This window comes from Hippocampus comes, unplaced genomic scaffold (assembly GCF_001891065.2).
Source record: "Hippocampus comes isolate QL1 unplaced genomic scaffold, H_comes_QL1_v1.1 scaffold22, whole genome shotgun sequence".
Classification (NCBI taxonomy): domain Eukaryota; kingdom Metazoa; phylum Chordata; class Actinopteri; order Syngnathiformes; family Syngnathidae; genus Hippocampus; species Hippocampus comes.
The window spans coordinates 350,380-376,012 of record NW_017806175.1 but is presented as its reverse complement, the minus strand read 5'-3'; the positions used below and the strand labels follow the sequence as shown (position 1 = coordinate 376,012).

At 42.2% G+C, this 25,633-nt stretch overlaps 1 protein-coding gene across 5 annotated transcripts; it reads right to left on the bottom strand.

Annotated features, from left to right (window-relative positions):
• Positions 1 to 1,247: 1,247 nt before the first annotated feature.
• Positions 1,248 to 25,553, bottom strand: eps15 (epidermal growth factor receptor pathway substrate 15). 5 transcript variants are annotated; one of them, XM_019896583.1, is made up of 25 exons: positions 25,386 to 25,553; positions 22,405 to 22,446; positions 21,598 to 21,687; positions 21,466 to 21,513; positions 21,287 to 21,382; positions 21,111 to 21,173; positions 20,855 to 20,980; positions 20,514 to 20,573; positions 19,720 to 19,950; positions 19,348 to 19,493; positions 18,504 to 18,660; positions 17,426 to 17,508; positions 15,903 to 15,975; positions 14,332 to 14,493; positions 13,297 to 13,494; positions 12,806 to 13,195; positions 12,654 to 12,734; positions 10,087 to 10,255; positions 9,960 to 10,004; positions 9,010 to 9,407; positions 8,871 to 8,940; positions 8,716 to 8,786; positions 8,252 to 8,387; positions 7,752 to 7,957; positions 1,248 to 2,334 (listed from the first exon to the last, which is right to left on the bottom strand). In XM_019896583.1, the coding sequence occupies exons 1-25, from the start codon at positions 25,536 to 25,538 to the stop codon at positions 2,194 to 2,196; spliced, it is 3,435 nt and encodes a 1,144-aa protein (XP_019752142.1). In that variant the 5' UTR covers positions 25,539 to 25,553; the 3' UTR covers positions 1,248 to 2,193. The 5 variants fall into 5 exon arrangements, with proteins under 5 accessions (XP_019752142.1, XP_019752145.1, XP_019752143.1 ...); XM_019896586.1 differs by having other exon boundaries at positions 8,871 to 8,937; XM_019896584.1 differs by having other exon boundaries at positions 10,087 to 10,252.
• Positions 25,554 to 25,633: the final 80 nt, after the last annotated feature.

Here is a 25,633-nt window from a genome sequence, read left to right as displayed (position 1 = left end):
TACAAGTGAGCTGTGACGGGGAGTCACCACATGTAAAGCGGAAATTACAAGTGTTCGATCAGTCTACAAATAGCAAGAGGGGAAAGGCAGGAGAGGGAGAGCCTTTATTTTCCTCTTCTCATCCTGAAAATCATCCTCGAAATCACACGCGAGTACATAATTCAAATAATATCTACAACGCCTGGGGGATAAATTACTGGATGGCTATTCATTTAACATGTTTATCAATAATAATTTGGAGGGTCTGAATGCAAAGTGGATTCACTACAAGTTTAGTTCAGGGGTGTCAAACTCATTTTTGACATGGGCCACGTTGGAGTTACTTCTTCCCTCGGAGAGCCGTTATGACAGTGAAACCAAATTAATCGTCTCATCGTATTATTACTTGTACACCACAAATTGATGGATTAGTAGTTTTAAAAGTTAGTTACTCAGATGCGGAGGACTGGCCGTTTTATTGGACAATAGGCCTTGATTTTGTAAAACAGCTCCCAGCGATGGGGAAACCTTTTCTTTTTAGTCCTCAGAGGAACATGAACAGCTGTGGTGCAAGAATTTAAGACTTTTTTTTCATTCTAAGTAGTACAAGATAAGTGGCCTCACTTACATTTTTTTTCTAGATGTGAGCCATTGTTCAGCTTTCTCATATAACTGTCGGCTATCTTAATGCTAACAATTCAAAACACCACAAATGGGCTAACATTGGTATCACAGAGTCATAACCTTTTATGCCACGGATATTTGAACACAGACAAAGCAATGCATGGGTAATATAATACTCCCAAGGCATATATTCTTTATCCTCTGTGATGAAAGACTAATATTACCACACCTTACTGAAGAGTTGTCATCGCCTCCATTTATATCCATATATCTGTATGATACTGCCCGCAGGTGGGCAGTGTCTATACTCTATAATAAGAGCATCACAATGTCCATCGTATTATGGCAAAAACAGTTGACATAACGGTACTTTTTTTTTATGAAGAATAATATAGAATGCATTTTTTTCTTTTTAGGAATCACATTACACATTGTTTTTTTTTGTGAGGCTGGAATTAACTGATGATATTCCCACAGATTTAAATAAAGAAGTATTATTTGACCTACAAGTGTTTAGAATTATAATTTAACTCGCATCTCAAAGCAGAACTGTATTTATCATGACAGTAGACGGTGGGTGATGTAAGTGTGTGCGCTGCCACTCAGACACTGAGTCACTAATGAGGGAAGGAGATAACTTTGATAGAGTTGTGTACATTTAATGATCTATGCATTCATTTGTTCCATTTTGCTGTACAAAGTTAGGAAAGCAGCGTTCAAGTGGAGTCTGTCGTGGCGTTGAGCAAAGGCAGACGCAATGGGGCTTCGAGAGCGCGGCCCAACTGTCGCTACACCAAACCTTGACGGTGCACCCTTAATTGACATCTTTATAAAATTTAAAAAAAACAAACTAAATCAAAATTCAAGTTATGACAGTCTTTAAAAAGATGCCGCAAAACAACGATATAGTTTCTCAAATGTTACATTTAGTTTACATCTGCAAATATAGAGACTCATGTTGAATCTTAATGCTCGCTTCATATCACAATAATTTGGATGCCGTTTGTTTCATGCTTTTCTCAGATAAACCATGCTGGGCTTACAGCCCGGATGTGGTTTAATAATTTTTTTTTTTTTTTTAGTAAGAACCTGGCATGCACTTCACATCTGCTTGTTGTCATCGGGTTTGGGCGGGAGGGCGGGGCTAGGGGAAGGAGATAAAAATCACATTCAGTCATGATGGCTTCTACATTCCAGTTGGATGACTTTGACACATTTTTTACTGCTAATATTCTTCACAAAACGAGCAAGAGCTGTTCTGAAATGGACTGTAGTGCGTTAGGTTAGTGGATAAAGCTCTAGAAGTGTGAGTGCAGGTTTAGAATAAGTTACATTCTGGAGTAAGTCATAAAGGGACATAACTCTCAAAATCACTGTTTTCCCCGTTCATCCTCACAACAGGATGGAAAAGACAGTCCGGAGGACAACATTGCTTTAGTCCAAGAACGTGCTGAATTAGTCCTACAGGGTCCCCAAGACGCTTTGGTTCTGAAACAGGCCACGTGTGGCTGTGCCGGGGCGGGGTGAGGGAAAAGTGGAGGAGAGAGGTTTTTTTCGGGTGGGGTGTGATGGCCGAGGGGGAGAAGCCCCTCAGGAGAGTTCAGATTTGCTGAGAGCGATGGCCAACTCCAGGTCCTCTTGTTCCTGCTGGGTGAGCCTGGCCAGACGCTCTTTCTCCTCGCGCTCGCTCTCGCGTTTTGCCCACTCGATCATGTCTTCTTCCGTTGGGTACTGACACAAAAGACACACATAGGATGTTAACAGGATTGTGACCTGTGACTGAGATGTTGGTTGACGCCACAAAAAAAAAAAAAAAGAAAAAAATGGTGCCGCCACCATGATCTACAGTCGTACTCCGATTTACAGGATTAATTCATTCCGTGAGCATGTGAATGGAAATGCCATTAATCTGTTATGGCCTCCCTCCAAAAACAACAGACATTTTTATAAGAGGTTTATTAAGAAGGAAAAATGCACAGTTTGCCCATCATGATTAAGTCATCGCGACTACTTCTGGCGTACACGACTTGGATTCCGGAGGCACTGTCATACAGTCATGAAGACACCATCGAAGAAGACTTTCACAACTACTGTAGGTGACTCAATAAAGTGCAGTAATATTTAGGGCCCGACCGATTAATCAACCAACGTTGTCTCTTTTAAAGTTGCCAATTTATACTTTGTACACCCGACGTTAAACTACATTTGATCCATCCAGCCATCATCTCACGATTGTCGCGGGCGTGCTGGATCCCATCCCAGCTGACTTTGGGGTAGATACAGGCGGCCCGTTTCTTCAAAAAATAACCTAAATCGGAGCATTCGTATCTCAAGGCACCAAATCAGTTTTGGGGTATTTTTTTTAATACTGGAAAATAGCTCTCATAATGTAAAATAATTTAAAAAATACATCTATAAAAACACAACACATAACAGACAATGTAAAAAAAAAAAAAAAGGGGGTTTATTAATATTACGTCCCAAGTCACACACACAAACACGCTGATCACTAGTGTGTTGTGTGCCTTTGGGTGTGACAAAAAGTCAATGTCATCAGTAGGATGGAGCCAAAGTCTGGGTCTCCGTTAAGCAGACGGTTAGTTCCGCGTTAGCGTCTTTATTTTGTATTTGTGTGTTTGACTGTCCTGTTCAATAAAGAGCTCAAAGTGCATTGGTAAAGGTCGCTCAAAGTGACTCCGCTTGGTACCACCGTCCTATAAAGTATGTGAAATTCTTGTAATCTAGTGGTTGAACCTGTCTGCATCAAAATCCCTCATCACCTCTGCTGCTCACAGCACCCATATTTGCATAATGATCCTGGTGCTGACTAAGATCACGTGACGTATTTGTGAGGACCACGCGCTTTTCTAAAGCGATGTATGACAAAAATGCATGTATAAAAGATCCACATCAGTAACCCAACAACAAAGGGTTTTCAGCAAACAACAAAATATCCTCACACTGTTTCAAAAAAATAAAAAAAATCCAGGGCAAAGAGGTCTCGCATAAAAAATACCATTCAAGGACGGCACAAAACTGCTGAACAAGAAACCAAGAAGTTATTTTGTAATTTTTTTCACACAAATCAAGTCACTCACGTTTTTAATATTCTTGTGGTACGATGTTTGTATATTATTCCATATCGACAAAAAAATAAAATAAAACAATGAGGCGTACTCACGTTGTTGTAAAGGGCAGTAGAAGACCTGGTGGAAGTGGAACAAAAACGTGTCTGCCATCTAATGGTGACTGGTAATATTACAATTTAAGATTACAGTTGACCCCTGCATTTTCAGTTTGTAACCTGCAGATTTGCATATTCATGGATTTTTTTCATATTTTGGATTTTTACTTTTTTTTTTGGGAAGATTCACCACATTTTCCTGTTATCTTTTTTTAAAAAGTAGTTGAATGTTCGTCAGTATTTACGGAATATTTTTTGAGTTTGTAAAAAAGATCTATCATTAATCAAGGGGTCCCTCAGTGTGGTCACAGGCCTGTTGCCCATCCCTGATGTAGGTGTACCTAATCAAGTGATCTTTGTGTGTATCACATGTGAGAAAAGGACAACAGTTTTCAACAGTTAAGACATTGAAAAGAAAATCCAAAACAGAAAACATGCATTATCACGGCCAGCACATGTGATGCCGATGGAGGATGAAAACAAATCATGCAAATCAACTTAAGTGAATTTAAGAGGATGATGATGATGATGAAGACGAAGAGGAGGAGTGACCACATAGCATGTGATCAGTGTACCGGTAGATTAAAGTAGGATCAAAATTGGGATGACGTTCCTTAATACCGTATTCCTTACAGAGAGTACTTCATGTTTAGTTGAAGTAAGGTGTGTTATTGCAGGAGGCCTTACTTTGAATAGAGGCTTTTCAGGGTGGAGAAACAATAACGTCTGGAAATGTCAGAAGGTCCAATTAACCTGTGTCCCCACCTGTTGCCGCCCAGATTTCACAGGGACGACAAACAGGTATATTTCATTTGAACTTCTCTCAACTTTTGAATGAATATATCCAAGTGTCAGTGCTTAATGCACAAAGTGCCGTTCTCTGAAAAAGAGCTGAATATTCACAACTGTTTGATCCATGAAATCTTCCAAGGCCGGCCACTTTTATGCCTTTCTGTGACTCTTACAGTCTTCTCTGTTACAACGTGCTCTTAGCCCATGGCCCATGGCCTCTTCCGCTGCTTGAAGCCTCACTGTAGCAAGATAGTGTTGCTCACTTGTTACATGTCACCTCATGTCAAAATGTGAACAGCACAATGAAGAGTTTAATACTTCTTTACTGACTAATTCTTAATTAACACCTGTTGCAAATTCAGCTCCTTGTTAGAGAACAGCAAGTTGTGCAAAAAGACCTTTGAACAGTTGTAACGTGCATTCTCAATGCAAATTAGGCACACCTGTATAGGTTACAGTGCATTTTAGGTTAATTGTGATATTTTACTATAAAGCCCAGTAGATTGCAGTTTAAAAAGGAGACAGAAAGGATTTCAAAACATTTGTGTTTCTTCCCCAAAATATTTATCCTGTTGCTATGTCATGCTATTTGTATTTTTATTTGAGTGGCCACACGCGCCCCTCGATGGAAACGTGGCTGGGTCATAAAGGGAAGGGAAGCTTCCGAGAGGTGCCTTCTGTATGTCACCATCAAAGTATACTCTGGGGTGAGGCGTTGATTTAAATGGATGATAATTGAGGGATGGCATTTATTACAATGGGAGATATTTACATGTCTATTTGATTTAGTGTTATAAAAGAGGCCCTAACCTATACTTCAATGCTATACACGTTTTTCCTTAAATAACAGCCGCTGCTTTAATCAAAGCCATTCGCCAATTAATAACCAGTTTCATTTAATGAGCACCACACCTCAAATAGCAACATTAAAATGTTACATAAGCATTTCCTGTATTTTGTGATGGCGTCACAACTGATAATTCACTTTCCATTATTTCAAGTGGAGGGTGGGAGTGAGGAGGGCGGGATTGGAAGTCAACCAGCATCACAGAATGGATTGCGATCAACTTTCAGGGGATTCCAATGTACTTGCTTTGAACGACTTAAGTTCTGTATGAAAATGAATGCATGTGGCACTGTCACGGTGGAATTTAACACAATTAAATAAATAGATAAATAAATTGGAAAGTTTGGCTGACAGTCATGTTGCAAAAGCTCATGCGGTTACATGCAGATAGAAGCACAGAAGTCAAAGAGGGCGCCCTTGATTTCACTCTTTATTTAAAGTTTTCGATGTAAGGACATGGACACAGACACAGACACACACACACACACACACACACACACACACACACACACACACACACACATACACGCACACACACACGAAAAGCACTAGCTACATAAGGAAAGGCGTGCAGGCATCATGCGGGTATGATCATGTGATCTGCGAAGGAGTGGCAGTAATGAAATCATGCATCCCACATTGCATTGCTACAATAGGACCTTTTTTTTCAATTTATTAATTTGAAGCAGTGCCATCAAAACTTTGTAAAATGCATTTCACTGCACTGCTGGAAATATGACATGTACTGTACCGGAGACTCAAGAGGAATTAATAATTGCATCATCAGTTGGGGTGAAGCTGTGAATTAAAATTAAGTTTGGATGAGACTTGCGATGGCGAATGAGAGCCAGACAAGCAACCTCAAATTCCTTTCATCCCCGTCCTCCATCATCCCTCCATTCACTGCCCAGCATTCGTGCGACTGACTGGCATATGTAACAAAGCATGCAAGATGTGTAGCGTTGGTCTGTGGCCTCAACACTATTAGAAGCAATGAACTACATTCGCAACCTAAATTGTAATGTTTGTTCTCATGATTTTGAAGTGTTTCTCTTCCTGTGCAGTACTTGTATGTGAGATTTGTTTTTGTCCAATCAGATTTGCTGCTTGGTCAATCTAATCTGCCCCAGGCCTTCAGAATCAGTAGTGCTGGTTAATGCAATTCAAACTACAGCGCTGCTTTGAGACGCAAGTTACCTAACTTGTGAGTTTTTCCCGACACTCGTGGACATTTGGCCGATTTTTGGCTTGCGATATCGGTGCTGTATGGTGGCCGTGAACTCAATTCAACTCATTTCACAATAAACAGCGGCGAGGCAATATTTCATCAGAAAAGAAGTTCCAAGGGGTTTAATGCCACCTGCAGTTGAAGTTTACTGTCAAACTGAATTCAAAGAAAACTACATTTGGGGATTGAAAACAAGCAAACTACGGTGCCTTCAGATAGCATTAAGCTAGCGAGGGCCTAACAAATGGAAAATTCCATTGACGTGTTAATGGTGAGCATCGACAGTTTTACACGAATGGTGGAACAACACATGTAGTCAGATAACTCTGGTCAACAGCAAATTTTAATGAGGCTTTAATGTGATCCTAATGTCTTCTCTTTTCTAACATCAGGTTTTTGAGATATTTTAAATCTTTGTTTGCCAGCTAAGTGGCCCTCAATAATGTCATTATTTTTCTGTCCAATGACTGGTCAATTAACTTTGATCACAACAACGCCTCTGTGGAGATCAGCACCTATTCGCACCTTGAATAATCAGCATCTCATGTGAGTATGATGCATTTATTTAAATGGATTAGTCAAGCTATTTGATAAATACCAACTCTGAATGGCTCCAGATGATGTACCGTCATAGTAGAGGTGCGTGCTGTTATATTGCGTTGAGTAAGATTGATGGTTTCTATAGTCATGTTGTGTTGGTTTTAAAAGGTAGATTACGTGGGGTGTATCACCGCTGAACGCCCAGGTATCAAAAGTATATTGTACAGTGTGTCACCACATCCTTACATACAGGCGCGTCTAAACAAAACACTAATAATAATTTAACGCATTCATCTTTATCTACACCCCCCCATGAGACCCCCCCCCAAAAAAAAACCCTCCACCAAATTGATGATTAAGGAAAATCAAAGTATATGTAAGGAATGTGTCCACACAGTTTCCTGAAAGTGTTGATTGGTTTCTTGTGGCAGTGGATGGAGGGATTGAGAGAAAAGCACTGACGAAAGAAGGTGTGCGTGTGTGTGTGTGTGTGTGTGTGTGTGTGCCTACTGAGAGTCAGGTGGCGGTGAGGGAGAGGATGAGGAGGTGATGCTCACTTTGTCAAAGCTGGCAAATCGGTCAGCTTCCTGAACATGTTGACGAGGAGGGGAAGAGGGGGCGAAGGGGTCGGCTGCGGGATCCTTAGCAGGCAGGGAGGAGGAGGAGGAAGAGGAGGAAAACTCTCCCGAAGTTTGCGTAGGGAAGTGGCCACGTCGGTGGAAGGAGTCGGCGGACTCGGTTCTGGAGAGGGAGGCTCTCTTACCTGCGATAACCAAGCGAGTGCGTATTTTAGATGGTCACGCAGGCATGCTAAAGCTGCTTTCCCACAAGGGCTGAATGATTTTGACATATAATTTTGACAATTTGAGATATTTTTTTTCCCTTCAATATTGCGATTCAATATGAAACTGTTTATCAAGGTCCTCTTCCCATGCATTTTTTTGTATACGCACAAGCAATAAATTAATCTGAATTCCAACAAACAATCCACTACATAGCGTTCCTCACTTCTGATTGAGCTGCTTGAAAATTGCATCATTGACGACTCTGTACTGACCTGGAGGTGGAGGTGGTGGTCTAGTGGGCGTACCCGTTTTGGGAGGCAGGGCTGGGGGAATTTCCGTGTTGGCGGGCTGGCTGTCGACCTGGAACAAGTTCTTATTGTTGATGCCAAACTGATCGGCGCCGTTTGACTGCAACGTTCAAGCAAATGCATACAGAGAGCAATGTTAGGAGTTTGTAAATGACTCATTTTCCGGAATAGTCACAGTGTTTTGGTTTCATTTCATGTACCAGCTGTATTTTTTGATTCTTCTCAGTGTGAATCTCTGTTCATCATTGGGCTGAAAGAACACTCACTCACCATTTCTCAACCCTCTTTATTTAAACCAACAGTGGCATCGAGAGCCAAAAAAAATACAACTGGTTCATGAAGCAAATTTGAAGCTTCATTTGTTAAAAAAAAAAAAAAAAAAAAAAAAAAATTCAAGGCACAATCACAATGCTGAAAATAAACATTACCTTCGTCAGGGCACTGAAGTCAGCAAAGCCCCCTCCAAATGATTCATTCCCAAACACAGCAGCAAACGGATCTTTAATCAAAGAGCACAATAAACATTTGTAACATATTAGGTGTTAGGTATCCCCACAAGATAGCAGCATAGAAAAATTCCTACCCGGGTCCGAGTTGGCGCTCACTGTGGTACCACCTGGAGCGAAAGGGTCATTGGCTGCTGCTGGGTCCTTCTAAGAAAAATAAATGTTAAATTAATCTAACATGAGTTTGTGTCTTTCAATGTCTTACAGTGGACTCACCAATGCCAGACCAGCGCTGGGCGGAGAGGTGCTAAACGGATCTTTGCCTGTGTACTGAGAACCAAATGGATCTGAATCACCAGTGGCGTTAATCGAGTGAGGGAACGGGTCTGCTTGAGCTGTGTCTTTGCCCGTAGAGCTGAAGGGATCTGCGGCTGGTGCGGCTGGATTCGTAGGCTGGGAGGTGAAAGGGTCCGGTTCTGTCGCTGTTGCTGAGGCAGGATCGTTGCGCTTGGCCGCGAACAGGTCTGGCTCTGGCGCATCAGCGGTGTTCCCAAACGGGTCCGTGGAGCCACAAAAAGGGTCGTCTGAGGGAAGATGGCTGCTGGCGGTTTGCGTGAAGAAATTGTCTGTAGCGAAAGGGTCTGACCCTTTGAAAGGATCTCCCCCAAATGGATCTGGGGGGGAAAAAAACAAAACAAAACAAAACATAAAATTCTCTGGAATATGATGCAAGTTAATGCTGGATTTTTTTTTTTAAAGACAATTTTTTGGGGAGAACTAAAGCATATCCCAGAAGGGGGAAAAATTCTAAAGAGCAAAACATGTTTTGATTAATGTCTTTGTTATTTGCATTTTCTTTTTATTAAAGGGGTGGGGGGCAATTAAATTCTAATCAGGTTCTTGTGGTTTTCTTTTTAGTTTAAAGCAATAATCACCCAGGATCCTTGAAAAGTACCAGCATATAGGCAAGAGCATAGTAACGAACACAAAATCAACCCATTTATTTTCTACAGCGCTTGTCATCAGCATCAGTCTTTATGCTAGTTTGACGGTTAAGAATGTTAAAATGCTGCCGGTACAGTTTATGAAGGATTTATGATGGCCACACGAACAAATGAATTCACTTCACATCATTTCTTACAGAAACATCGACATGGAAGAGAACGTGTTAGACTTCGGAGATTCCAAGATTCCAATGCATTTGGTATTTGCTTTCTACAACTTACCAGCAGTGTCCACTTTTCCAAAGAGGTCATCTTTAAACGGATCATCTATCAAACAAATGTCACATTTTCAAAGCTGCGGCATCAGAAGATAATAAACGACACATGCCATAGATCTGATGGGGCTCACGTTCTGTAAATGGATCTGCGTGGAAGAAGTCCATCTCGGGCAGAGATGGCTGGCTGGTTTGGGCCGGCGCAGCGCGTGGAGGAAGCGCTTGAGCTGGTAATAAAGATGGAATGACTTCTGACGAGGCTGCAGCTTCCTGTTTGACCTCTGGGTCTGGTGATGACACCTGCTGAAAAGTGTTGGCTTTGAGTCACTTTGGACAAATTCACGATTCACAACTTCAAAATCGTGATAACCAAAATGGTCCAGCATCACACTTCGTTCCCTTCCTGTTGTCTTTCGTTCCTAGATAACTTTAATGAAGCAAGGGCGCCCTCTGCTGGCGAAAATACATTTAGCCTCAACTGCTTTCAAGCGCTCTCACGACTTCACATGACAATACATTACAGCCGATGCTGGGATAGGATTGGAAAAAAAATCTGTGCATTAGCGGACTTGCGCATACTGAAGTGTATGCGGAGGTACACTGTATTTTGTATTTTATTAATTCACGGGTTAGTGTCATCAAATTCCACAGGTGTGATGCAATGTCAAACAATTAACACCCTATAAATCAATTCATCATCATTATTATTGAATGGGGCGGCCTGGTGTCCAGTGGTTAGCGCGTCAACCTCACAGTGCAGAGGTACCGGGTTCAATTCCAGCTCCGGCCTCCCTGAGTGGAGTTTGCATGTTCTCCCCGGGCCTGTGTGGGTTTTTTCCGGGTACTCCGGTTTCCTCCCATGTTCCAAAAACATGCATGGCAGGCTGATTGAACACTCTAAATTGTCCATAGGTGTGAGTGTGAGTGTGGATGGTTGTTTGTCTCTGTGTGCCCTGCGATTGGCTGACAACCGGTTCAGGGTGTCCCCCGCCTACTGCCTGAAGACAGCTGGAATAGGCTGCAGCACACCCCGCGACCCTTGTGACGATAAGCGGATCAGAAAATGGATGGATGGATATCAAGACACTTATCAAGGTATGGAATAAATGCTGGTATGGCTACATACTTTTATGTGTCTCTGAATCACACATATCCAGTAGCATGTTAACGTCAAACATGCTGGACACAATCTCAAATTACAGATGGACAAAAATGTAGGGAAACGATGCAGGGCAAAAATAACAACAGCAGTCAACGATTTCAGTCAGTGTTTTGGCAGCTGATTTCAGGTGAACAGCTCGTGGATCGTCGATGCACGCAGACAATGTGACATCACTAGCCCTCCGCCGCATGGTCACCATTTGCGAAACGCTGTCCATTTCTTTGGAATGGCATGTGACGGAAAAGTATCATTTCAGACAGACAGCAACGCATCCAGGCCTACTGCTTGTTTTCTATCAGTGGGTACTGATGTTGCTTTTTTAGTGCCTACCATGTCAGCCCAGGAAGAGACATCGCAGAATTTGCAAATGCTTCCTGCTTGCCATTGTTCTGAAGGGTTCAGCATGGGTCAGCATGAACCACCCCTCAGGGAACTCTTTGTTCTAGGGCCTGATCGTGCCACATGAGGGGACCAATTACAGAGCTTCACAGCAGGACGGGGTGCAAACATGTTACCCCGCTGCAGCGAGCTAATTATTACCCCCCCCACGCTGCGCCTAGCTGGTTTATCGCGGGCAGCTCCGCCAGCTCTCGCTTGATGCGCTAAATGAAATTGCTTGCATCCACGTTTCACTTCTTTTGGGTTCATATCCAGGGCACCATGCACAGTGTTTGGGAAAAGGTAATTTTGCAGCCGTCAATAGACACTGATGAACTCCTTCAATGTCGGCGGGGTTCTTTTGTATTGTCAATGCAGAGGCAATTTACAGACTGCCAACTTCTCTGATGTGGTGTCAAGAAATGATTTATGTCAATGCATCCTGAGATAGACCTGAGGGTTGACACATTTGGGTTCATTGTTGCATGATCAGGTACGTTGGGACACAACAAAAGGTTCTCGTTGAGATTTGGTCAATCATTCTAGTCTGGGAAGATTCAGGGACGACTGGGCCCAGCTGTGATGATGCCTTGTTTTGACTGTCAAGTGTTTGATGAAGTGGTGCCATTAATGAGCTGGTGCGCTTACATTTCTTAACATCTGAGCAGTAACTGCACCATCAGACATCTTTTGAAGGGTATATCTAAGTACAAAGTGCCAGCACCTCTTGATCCAAATAGATGTCCTTTCATGGTTGCCATTAGTCCATTTCCGACACATCCAGTCCATTCATCTCCTTCTCCCCACACCCCGTGGCCGGTCGGGCCCAGCTGCTAGGGGATACCAGTTCCTCTTGTGTGTGGGACCAGTCAAGTGGAAAATGGCTGCTACCCAGATAGACCATTTTAGAGAGCCGCCATCCTTTGAAGAGCCATGATGGCCTTTGACAGCCACTCTAAAATTGTCCCTAGGTGTGAGTGTGAGCACAGATGGTTGTTCATCTGTGTGTGCCCTGTGATTGGCTGGCAACCGTTTCAGGGTGTCCCCCCGCCTACTGCCCGAAGACATCTGGGATGGGCTCCAGCACCCCCCGCGACCCTTGTGAGGATTAAGCGGATCGGAAAATGAATGAATGAATATTATTGAATGAGAAGCCTTGACCTTAGGTGGGCTTGTTTTAGGTGACGCCACGGCATCATCTTGGGCTTCCGAGGACACATCAGGTGAAGGGTTATTGTGTTCCTGGAGAAGTCACAGAGGAAGGTGTGTTATGTCAACATTCAGACTGTTCAATTATCCTTATAGTTACCTACATTCACAGTTTTCTCCTGTGGCTTGGGACGCGTCGACAGAATTGTGTACTTGTCAGAGGAGGCCAAGCTAGTATAGAGGTCATCCAAAGCATCAGGCTTCAGTTTTTCCTCTTCTGGAGTCTCGGGGCGCTCTTCCTCCTTCTCCTCCTTCAATCCTTTCTCTGTTTGTTCTGAGAGTTCTTTTTGGAGGTGTGAGGGAGCAGCTGGTTCATCTTCCGTTTGCTCTTTAGGTTGGTCCTCCTGGAAGGGGTCCCTGCGGTAGAGCTCTGGCGTGGGCCCTGCCGATCCGTTGACCATGACAGGAGAGTCGTCTTCCAAAGCTCTCTTCCAGCTTAGCTGGGCTGCCATCGACCTCTCCTCCACCTGAAGGTCATTCAGTCTGTGTTGGACCTGAACAGCAGTGCGGATAGAACGTTAAAAGTGAAGCGCAGTACGGCTATAGAGCGACAATCAATACACTAGTGAAACAGGTTGGGACGTTTTAATCTGACCTGAGCAACTTGTGTGAAGGAGTCGCGCACAGACTCCTGCAGAGGTGTGAGTTGCTCCTGTGCGGCTTGCACCTTGTCCTGCAGTTTCCTGCTCTCCTCCTGCAGAGCTAGAAGCTCCTCTCGAGCCTGGACCAGGTCCTCCTCGTACTGACATATCCTTTGCTCCTGCTCCTCGTGCTCCGACTGCAGCGATGTAATCTGACGCAGAGTAAATTTGGGTCAATGATTAAAGACAAAAGATAAATCCGTCTACTTTCGTGAAGGATGACAGAAATTAGAGAATAATTACTATTGAGAGGCTCAAAGCAGAGGACACGAAAAATTAATTAATGGTTCTGAACAATTACTCAGTTTGAAAAATGTGCACAGAAATAAAATACCCCGCTCCCCTCGACCTTTGAAAAAACTGTTACTGCGGGCTAACAAATTTTAAAATATTTGTATTTTTATTATTGGGTCAGATAAAATACATTTTTTGCATTATGTTTGGTTTTTGTTGCTGGATTAACAATGGCTATTTTTAATACAACATACAGGCACATCTCAATAATATATAATAACATTCATTTTGGTAGCTCAATGAAAAAGCTGAACTTATTATACATATACATTAAATATGTGAAAATAACTGATTTGTCAAAGTGAATTCTGTTTGTTATATTAACATTTGTTGGGATGGTGAAGTTTGATACTTTAATCAGAAAATGTGTCATCAGTCATGAAATATTTCACTCTGTGTGTAGTGAAAGCTTACAGTCATTAAATGACAAACCAGCCAACAATGACTTTCACATTTTGAATAAACCTCTGAAATATAGTGAGTTTTTCAAGATATTCAAATTTCTGCAGATGTCCCTTTAATGATGATAAATTAAAGGCCAAATCGACAATCAAATAAATGTACTCCTACCTTTGATTACAATATATAATTAAAATATGCTCATAACATGTGTACGCCAACAACAAGTGCTTGTAATAATCTTTTGTAACCTGCTGGTTTTCAAGGAGGTGACAAAAGCCTTCTGCCAAACCCACCAGTTGGCTCTCTTGGCTGGTCTGCTGGCGAATGTGGGCCAGCTGCTCCTCCAGTGAGCCTTTCTGTTGGTCCAGCTCCTCCAAAGCCTCCTGGACCTTCTGACGCTGAGTCTGAAGCTGCTGCAGTGCCTCACTTTCTCTTGCCACCTCACCCTGCAGGTCCTGTGGAAATCATGGTGCTGTCATTATGGAACTAAATCGGCAACACAAATTAATATAACTTGGGAAAAGTCTTTTTTTTTTAAGCTGTTTAAGAGAACAAATGTAAAATATGGAGGACTTGTTACACATAACCAGATTTAGTGCACAGTATGTGACCATAATGCTACTAATTCTGCATTCCTCTGCTATGCTACCAGCAAAATATCAAGGCTTAAGAGAATGCAAACCGCTCATATATTGACAGTTAAACTTCAGTTGACACTTGTGACTCATCTGCAGAGCGGAAATAGCAACGGGGGCTTTCACAGAAACGTTCACAAATTTTCATGATACAAATCTATTAGAAATCAAGATGTTAACCCTTACACTGCAGCTGAACTCGTGTGTGTGTGTGTGTGTGTGTGTGCGCGCGCGTGTGTGTGTGTTTGACAGAAAAAACTAATTATACAAAGCTGAAATAGACAGTTTTACAGATTCGACATAATTTTACAGGTCTGAAATGAATTGTTGCATCGTAACTCTGTTTTATGTCCTTGAATGAGCATAAAAATGGCAACAGCTTCTCATTCATAAACCATCTGAACAAAAATAAGGTATTTTCAATCCCAGTGAAGAGAATACAAATATGGAACTGGATTTACACACCGAGTAACTCCAACTGTTTACATCATCTCAGTAACTGTTCATGTAAATATCATTATGAGGGGAATGGTTACAAAAGTCAAAAGCCCCATATGCTGAGCTAATTTTCAACTTGGCAATATTTTTATTTTTATTTTAGATCTGGCTTTGGTCTGAGCACAAAAAAACATGAATATGTGAGTTGTTTTTTTTTAATAGCAAAAGCGAGGATAGGTTCCCCCAAAATAGCGAATATGCAGGGTTTCGCATACATGTTTCCAGAAATGAGAATTTCAGTTAACATCCAAATGTAGCATCACCAGAAAGAAATGACCGTGAGCTGAAAGTTATGTGGGAGTGTGTGCAGGTATCAGGTCAATAATGACTGTGTAGAAATAGATACAGTGCAGTGAAAAAGCCAAGCAAGCAATATAAGATCCACATCAATACAAGAGTCCCTTGAGAAGACTCCCACATTTTTCACTGAAATAACAGACGGGCCCTTTAAGGCACTATCGCCCAAAATAGGGCTCCCATCTGAGGCGTGAAACATTCCGACACACCCACACACAAGGACACCGGCCCCTTCGACTCCGTTGTTGTTCACCAAACATCTGAGGTAGCTCGTGCTATTTCAGTATTTCTTATTTCAACAAAAGCAGTCACATTAAATATTGACTGTCCTGCCTAGAATAATATCCTAAAAAAGCACGTGACAAAAACAAGTATGGGATGTTCCAACAATTGCGATGTCAAAACTAAACAGTTGGTCAATAAATCGGTCTTACCTGGACCTCGTTGCTGCGCTCACTGATGGCCGCCTCTTTCTCCTTGATCTCGTCTTCCACCGTGGCTTTCTCCCTGCGGTCCCAGCAGAACACATAGGAACATTTAGCCAATGAGGACAAAGAAGGTATGATTCCAAGACTGTAACGCCATAGCCAACTCTCAGTTCGGTGTTCAGCCGCAACCCCCTGCTCTTCCTGGACAACCATGACCTTTGATTTAAATGGAAATGCGAATCGAATAAGGACAGGGCTCGGACGCCATGACGAAGCGGAGAAAGCGAGCTAGTGCTTGATCTGTCAAGTATGTGGGAGATGAGAGGTGAGAAGCAGAAGGATGGCATGAGGGAGGAGGAGCGGAAGGACCAACCTATATCCTACTCTTTCCGCCTCAAAGTCTGTAACGGAGCTTTATTAAGGCAACTCTAAGTGCATTTTATTTTAATAGCTTGTGGCAAAAGTTGGTAAATTAGGCATTATGTACTGCACAATTTCATAAGATCCAATACAAGAGCTACATTGATAATTGATTGAGAGATATTCATCCAACAATACATTTACAATCTGAACAAAGACAACCTTGCATCATCTGCACATCCATTAAACTTGCATCCGAGCATGTTTGTTTGTATATGCAGACAGGACATCACGCAACGCTGCCTCTAAATTATTTCATACTTCTGTCATCTGATTCGCCATGTCTGAAATGCTTGACTTTAGTACCGGAAAGTGAGATTAATTTTTCATAAAACAAAGTTAGGACAGTGTCGACGTTTATCCTCAGACTGGCAGCTGTTTCTGTTATTTTGATACTGAACTTAATGCAGCTTCAATCAAATGAGTATGAATATCTTGGTAAAGACATTATTATAATATATTTTTTTTATATATAGATATAGTATTTATCAGTGTCTCTCACATCAGAACAGTTTCCACCAGTAGACCTACAGTACATATCCATCCTCTTCATCTTCATCGCACTGCTGCAGGAAGTTACTTAAGTGCGTCCTCTTCTTGAGTGGAAGTAAGGGAAGGCTTCTTCCCCGCATACTCAAGAAAAGGGACGCAGCATCAAGTAATTTATTGAAATTGATCAGCTGGAAGCTACTAAGAAAAGCACACACCTCTTGCTATTAATGATTACAATATAGTTGGTCCTGCACATAGTTTCCACACGGAGGTATGGAGGCAGTGTGGTGAAGACAGACGTGGAAGTAGCAAGGTCCTTTGAATATTGTATCTTGAATTTGTAGCATTCAAGTGGTGGGGCCCAAACAGGCGGAAGCCTCTGCTTACTTCATTAGTAAGTCATTCTTGTCAGTTCAGAGTGTGTGGGTCAATTCATGGAAAACACTGCACTCTAGTGGTCAGAGCAGATCATGCAATCATAGAAACGTATTGTACTTGAGGCGCCATATTTGCATCTTGAAAAATAAACAGTATGACACGATGATTACGGAACAACTTAGTACTGAAATGTTTGAATAGCATCGCTAGCATGACTTTTACTATCATACAAATCGTACCTTTGTAGTTCGACAATTTCATTACTGAGAGAGTCCAGCTCCTTGATGGCAGAGAAGTCAGCTGCCAGGTTGGCCAAATTGTTCTGGAGCAAAGGAAGCACAGAAATGAGTTAATTGGAGGCAAGGAGCCAGCAGATGTGAACATGGATCTGAATATTACATAGCAACGAGCAAGTTACGTAACGGCACAAAAACACAAAGTGAACAACAACTACACTGATGAGGTCACTGGTGAAGAAAAGTTGCACATGATAAAAACACGAATGTATGCAGTGGTCCTGCAATGGGCATCTAACCAGATGTGGGGCTAAAAAAAAAAATAGGAACAGAAACTTCAACACTTGTACTCAATGTATATTGACTTTGGGGAACAAGCACGTAAACGGTGGAAAAAGAAAGTGAGGTGACTTATACGGAGGAATGAAATGGACAGCGTAAACTCACTCGGGGAGGCGGTTCCATCCGCATAAGAAGGGGGCAGAGTAAAAATGTGAAGTGCAGAAAGAGAGGGACAAAAAAAAAACTGTTGCAATGACAGCAAAGGAAAAACAAGCCAAAAATAAGTTTAAGCAAAGCAGGAGAAATAGTGAAGAATGTACCCTTTTAGAAAAAGTATCCAAATAGGAACATCACTGAGCAGCACAAAGAGGCACTCAGTTCTGACTCTCAGATGTTAAAAATGTTACATGTTCAGTAATTCTGTCAACAAAGGCAGATCTTTTTTTTTTTTTTTTTTGTCAAACAACTGCAAACTAAACTAGTTTGTTGACAGGTGATCACAATTTGCACCATTTTGTGGTCAAAAATGGATGGGAGGGCTTTTAATTGATTGGCGAAATCACTGTTGAAGGCCCATATTGGAATCCCGGATTCGCATAGTGACAGATTTTTTTTTCTTTTCAATTAAAAAACAAAAACAAAACAACAATAACAACAACATTTAATGGCCGTCAATCATATGCGGACTTTTGCTATTCACGGACCGACCGGGTCTCTATCCCCAAACAGCAGGGCTAAACTGTATGCTATCACATGAATGGAAACCAACGAATTGTGAAGTGAAATAGGCAAATCACACCTGTTTGATGTTAAGTCTGTCAGAGGGAGGGATCATCTCCGGGGAAAGGCTCTGCGGAGGCTCCAGACCTCTTGTCAACTTCTGATTGATCAGATGTAATGCAAGAGCGAACTGCTCTCGAGTCAGTTTTCCAATGTCGCCAATGTCACAAAGCTCCCTGAGGGAAGGACGGCGCAGGTTACACAACAGACTAATGATCAACGCCCAAGGCCACGGCAGATCACAATTGTGTTCGACGATTATAACAGGAGCCAACAGAGCAGACAGACGCAGCAGGACACAAAGTAATTAGGGAAAACCTATAAGCCCTGTATTTTTCCGGACCTCGAGAGACAACAGTGTCAGTTTTCCATCCAGAGACATTTTACTTTACTTTAAAAAAAATGACTAAAAAGGCTAAGACGAAGGGGCATGGCCTGCTCAGCTTTAACTTGATACATATGGTATGAATTGTGGGAATTGTGGGAATTGGGAATATGAATTGAGGAATTAAAATGTATTCATTCATTTAAATTATTTTGTATTAATTTATCAAAAAAAAAAAATTATCTAAAAAAAATTTTTTCACACAAAGATCTAATAAGTGATTGTATTGGATTTTGCACCATGTGAGGTTTTTAACTTCATCTACGAATGAGTTAAAATTGCGGCAATGGTCCAACATGCATTAATGTTTGGCCACCCTTGGTCTACACTAACACTTCAACTTACTTACTTAAAATATGCTTCTCTATGTTACCGGTTCTTCTTAAGAGTGGTTGCTACTATACAATTTTTAGGAGAAATCGAGTTCACAACAGGTGAGGATCCAAATTGAAAATGAGACAAGTTTTTAGTTTCTTACCAGATGCGTGCCAGGGTAGCAGAAGGCAGCCCCGTTTTGAGAAAAATATCTCTGACTTCGGCTCCAGACACCAGGCCATCCATGTCTCCGTCTGTCTTGCTGAAGAGTTCGTCATATTTGGCTTTGTCCGCCGGCGACACCACCCACTAAGCAGATGCCAAAAAGTGCATTCAACGAAAACGGCAACTCAAATGATACAAGCCAGAGTCGAACTATCTCATGCATGCTCAAACCGTAACATCATTTACCTTCACATTCCCTTTGGTCTTGCTCTTTTGAAAAACACACTGCGCTATCCAGTTTGAAATCATTTTAAAGCGCTTGACACAAAATTAAGCTGTAATCGGCAGGATGCACCGGTAGCGTACTCACAGGGGCGGCTGCTGGCGTCGGGGCAGGAGCTGGGGTGGGTTTAGGGGGGTGGGGCATGGCCTTAGAGCCAGCATGGGAGGCGCGACTGTCTTTGATGGAGGGGGGCGAGGGTAACAAGGGCATCACGGGAGGCACCGAGGGTTTTTTTCTTTTGGAGGGTGGAACCAGGGGAGGCGGGAGAGACATGGGAACAGTTTCTCCTTCCAGGGCTCTGTACACCAAATACATGGCCTGACCGGGCAGGTTGACAATAAAATGCATAAAAGATGGTGAGAATTATTGTTCCAACGTTTGAAGTTCTCACACTTGCAGTAAAATAGTCTACAGAAGTGGATTTTCACAACCTGTAAGCCATTCAAAAAAAAAATCTCATATTCAAGATAACAGAACGTAACGACTTTAAATAGCGGTACAGACAAACTATAAACAGATGATTGAAAAATGCCGCTCACAATCACGCCGTTTTAATTAGCTGCATTTCTGTTTCACAAACCCGCCAGTCTTATCTTGTGTTCCATAGCACAGCGTGCATCGAAGACTGACATCGTGGGCAGGCTCCCGAAACAGAAGTCTTGTTTCGCTGTTGTTATTTCACAATTTCTTCGACTACATTTGAAAATAGACTCGCTGAATTGCTTTACATCGTTCCGCAGTAATGACAATACAACATTAAAGTTCTCAGTGTGAGATAATTTGACGCAACCGCCACTGGACTTAAACGACGAGCCTCGAATTGGATGACTGATTATATATTGACCAGATTCACAGTAGTGTTTGCTATCCTCACTTCTTACCACAGAGAATTCATCTTTGTCCAACATGCCGTCTCTGTCGATGTCACTGAGCTCCCACACCTTCAAAACAAAAATCATAAACATCATTACAAACTTGTGTAGAATGTAAACTGAGACATTCATTTTGTCACTTCCTCAAAAATATCATGACACCCTGAAGTCATAAGAACACATCCTTTTTACTTGCTTCAGCATAGTGGTGCATTTGCTGATGTTGATGACGCGACTCATCAAATTATTCCAAGTAAATTGGAAAACTTGTTCAATTTCCAAAAGCGCATTTCCCATGTGGAATTCCTTGCTTTACAATAAATTAAAACAGCGCGGCAGGCAGCTCATACCCGGCCCAAAATGTCGACTGGCAGTTTGGAGTTGAGCAGGACAGGCTTGACTTTGTCTCCTGTTAGCATCCCTCCGACCGGACCAAGGCTGTCAAAGATGGAGTCAAACTTCAATTTCTCTTCAGGCTGAAAGAACAACAACATGGAAATTGATACATTTTACATACAAGTTGTATGTTGTGTGTAGTATACATGAAGTATAGTGGTGACATATTGCAGCCGTTTTCTTTTCTTGGTATGGAATTATAGCGAATACCTTGACGACCCAGGCGAGATCAGTGGTTAAGGCCCCTGCTAACAGCGGGCTGGCTGTGTCCTGCTGGGAACAAATACAACTGGCTTCATTCTTTCATGTACGAAGAATAATAATGACTTCAAAATTGAATGTAGGGACATGTATCGGATCAGTGATTTGTGAGGTTGACGACTTACAAATTTGGGGGGTGGAACAGCCACATTAAGGCTCTTGAGTGCCACCTCCAGGCCATTCTGAGCACAAGCCACCAAGCGCAGGGCGATGAAAAATTGCTGTGGAGATAACGTCAAATTACAGTAAACCATTTTGTAAAAAAAAAACAAAAACAAAAACATACATTCTAATGGCCCTCTACCTGTTTGTTGAGAGAACCCTTCCGTTCCGAGTCAGACAGATCCCAAATCTGTAGAGGACATTTATGATTCACCAACAACGCACGGGTATGCAAAGAGCATCATTTAACAGGTCGGTTTCAGGCTTGGCTTACCTTGCCCAGAACCACGTCTGCCAGGCCCGACCGCTTCAGGAACAGAGCTGCGTCAGCTGCTGCCACTCTCCCGCTGCCTCTGGGATCCACCTGCAGGAAGGCACGCAAAGCCAAAGATATAATCCATTATAGATAATCATAGTTGTAACATTCTGCATGTGCCAAATTGTTTTGGTCCACAAGTCACCCAAAAGCAATATTGGAAACAAATGCAGATGTAAAAAAATAAAAATAAAAAATTGAGAATGTGGGAGCCTAAGGCATTTAAAACAAGACTGACAAATAAAACCAAAGCTCCATTCTCAGTAGTAGAACAGCATCAGTAAGCAGCCTTTCATGATGGCCACAGCCCGCCCACTGTTATAGTGGGCAGAGGGCTGCATAATTATTTCATAGTCTGACTTGCTGTACAGGAAGTAAGAAGTGAAACATGATTCTATTATATGAAGCTAATGTACTTCAGCATCATGCTCCCACCAGCCACAACATTAGGTCCAGAATATGCGCACAATCGAATGAGCTCAATACTAGAGCTGTGCAAAAAATTATTCAAAGCGGTACCCTTTTATTGTGGCTGTACTACATACTGAGAGTTGCTTCCGGGTGTGATGTTTTCAGCAACTGCAATAACGTGAATGTTGTTAAATTAATACCTCCATTGTGCAGGTGTACCTGATGAAGTGTCAGTTGAGTGTATAACATTTGATAATCCGACTTCAATTGATCGATTGGAGATGGGTGATTTTTGTTTTTTATTTTGTGCTCTTCATAAAACAGGACTTTGACACTGATAATGTATGCTCATACCTGCCGATAGTATTTGTCGTAAATGGGATTTCCACTGGAGAGCTGTTGAGGAAGAACAACAAACATTTATTGCAGGACCGCATTGATGGACATCCATTTTAAAATCTCTTGCAAAAAAAAAAACCATTCCTTTAAAACGATCAGATATTTAAAGTGTAGGGTAAAAACAAAACAGGCTGAGTGTCACCCTCTTGAACGTGTTCTTTACCGCAATTGCTTCATGAATTAATTCGTAACTATTGTAGTCATCAAGGGGTCAATCCAACGAGATATTTGGATTTTTGAAGAAACCAAAGGCTCTGCTAGACTTGTTTTGTGAAGAATGAAGACATTCTCGTCAATGCATGCACTTTTAAAAGGCTACGGGTCAGGAAGCCGCGGCGGAAGACTAAGTTGGCGATGCGGCATGTCTTCCGCCGCCACTGCCCCCAGGCTAAGGGTAAGAACTTAATATACGTTAATAGATAAATTGATGTTTAAAAGGTGTAGTTTCCTTATTACCTAACAGCATAATGATTCAATGATTTGCAAGAACACAAAATAACACAACTGAGGATATATTGTAGGGAGTGAAGTCTGCTGTACAAATGTCATATCCTCCCAAAACTAGTCACTTTCCTCTTTTTCATGGCTGACCATCCACAGCTGGGGCAAAGAGGAAGTCAGCACTTCCTTCTTCATATACCCGATGTGTTGATGTTCTCTTAAGAGGAGCAGGTGCAGTGAAGAACAACACAGCGGGTTGCGTAATGAGCGCCTTACACAACTTGCCAAAATCACTCCAGTAAAGCAAAGATCTTCTGGATCTCTCAGCGGCGTTTGGTTGACCACTTAACATTTAACGTTAGCAACTCTCAATTGACAGCCGAATAACTGGGCACACACACTTCACTATGGCCAAGCCTGTTTTTTCACACAATAGTGTGCCTGGAACTAATTGTGGCTGCAAACAAGAGTCATCATTGTACGAGTTCGTCCACTTGATCCTGACTGAGCTGTCAATTATGTCGACACCTCCAGAATACTTCATAAGACATCGTCATATTGAGCTGACCAGTTTTGAAAAATAATAATTTTGTACAACGCGACCACAGTCTGAACGGACAGGTTACACAGATCCAACCTATATCTCATCAAAAATATTGCCTCCAAGAGTGCTTGGGAGGGTGACGGACAATTGTCCGTGAATCTGCAATGTTGCTTTGAGTTTATATTTGATTTGAATTTAATCCCACTTGAAACATGAACCATACAGTGAACATTTGTGGCGATAGCGGTAATTCAGCCACACAAACGGTTCATTTATTATGCGTGGCAATAAAGTGAAGTCATCTTTAGTAGACGTCTCCAAGAGATGAAGACATCGAAAAGCCTCAATTCCCCAAAATATTTCTGGCTCCTCCCGCATCGCTCCTCTGTAGATATGAGATGATGAAAAGACACGGCCCTACAAGCTGGACCAATTTTAGTTGTGTTGGGAGTGACGCGGTTTCTTCTTCTGCGCATCAGGGTCACTTTGGGATTACTATGTAATGTGAACGATTACTAACAAAAAAATAAATAAATCTGAATCGGATTTCTATTAAAAAAAATACTAATTGAGCATTACGTTTTTGAGTGATATGCTTTGGACGGCATGTAAAACTCATCTGAATCTGTGAATGAAAATATAACATATTGTACATGTATTTTCAGAGACAATTAAAAAAAAACAATAGAAGTGCTTAACTTGCATAAAAAGGGCCATAACTTTGCAACTATAGGAAAATGTGGGACACATCGTGACAAAAATTGAGAATCACCAGTCTAGTAAAACCCTTGTTTAATTCACTGCGATCAACTGGATTAACCTGCAAAAAAAAAAATGTTCCTCAATTTTAGAAAATTGCACATCAAATGAACTAAAAATTAAAGGCTAACAACCAAAATGAAGCACAGTTTTTTAATTTCCCAAACTGCATCTTTTGAAATTTAAAAAATGCATTTTACTCCATTCCAAAGTCAATCTGAATATGATTAACTGTTCAGCCCTAACTTTTAACATACTTGTTCTGTAAAGGTGATTCTGATCATTGTAGTTTGTAATACTTCTTGGGAAATATCTGATCATGCTTCTTGTTATTTTGTATTTTGTTTTAAATCAAATTACTCACTACTTACTGTGTAGTGGACACACAGTCAGTTTGTTTGCTGGCTACCCAGACGACATTACCCGAGCTGTCGCAGCAATGAACCCACTCAAGTGGTCATGCACTCAGCTCCTTTGTGTTGTTAGAGGCAACAGCGGCTCAGGTAGCACCTCGTGGTGACACCCGCAACAAGACTTTTTGACAGCTCGGGAGCTTGGTCGCCAAAGCCCACTCAAATGTCACAAGGCACCAAATCGAGGGTGGCGTTTACCCCTAATGGCAACGATAAACGACGGTGTGCTAAGAGAGGCTCGAAAGTGGAGCTCCAACAATTATCGACCCACGTTGTCGTCTTTGCACTTCCATAACGCAAGCAGAGACTTGATTGTCCAGAAAATGACAGTCCAAAACAGCCCCCAGCACTGCCACACATGTCACGTTCACGCCACTTGAAGCACCAGTCAATAAATACGCAGTGAAAACAAGGCCCTGGTGTGTCACAACGGGCAATTTCAAACACAATTAAAAAGGAAGCTTCTCAAGGTGACGCCGGTTCTCGCAAATGTCATAAAGCGGATCCAAAACACTGCATTCAAACTAGCTGGGAGCTAGCAAGCTAGCTAGCTAGCCTCGCCCTAACGCAGTCCCCGAAGAGATTAGGCACAAACTTTTCCCAGTCACAAGCAAAGCACTGTAAACTTCCCACCGAAAAAAAGACCAAAAGAATCGAAGCGGGACCGCGATTTAGTGCGCCGGAGTCCTCTGCAGGTACCGAAGGGTTTCCGAGCGGAGAAGACGGCGGACACGAAGCGCTGGCTGCCGTCACAAGTAGAGTTCGGACGAGAGTGTTACCTGGGTCAGAGTCAGAGAGGCGGCCATCGTCTTTCTGCTTCCCACTGCTGCCTTCACGCAGCGCTGCTGCCCTCTCAGGCTCGCGCACACGCGGGCCGTGCGAAAACCTGGACGTGGATTTCCAACTACGACTGGAATTGTTAGACGAGTCATCGCTCTTTCGGGTTTTGACTTTTTGTTGCTTTGACTCATACTTCCATACTAAAATTCACCAGCATTATGTCAATTCAAAGTAGACAATGTAAATG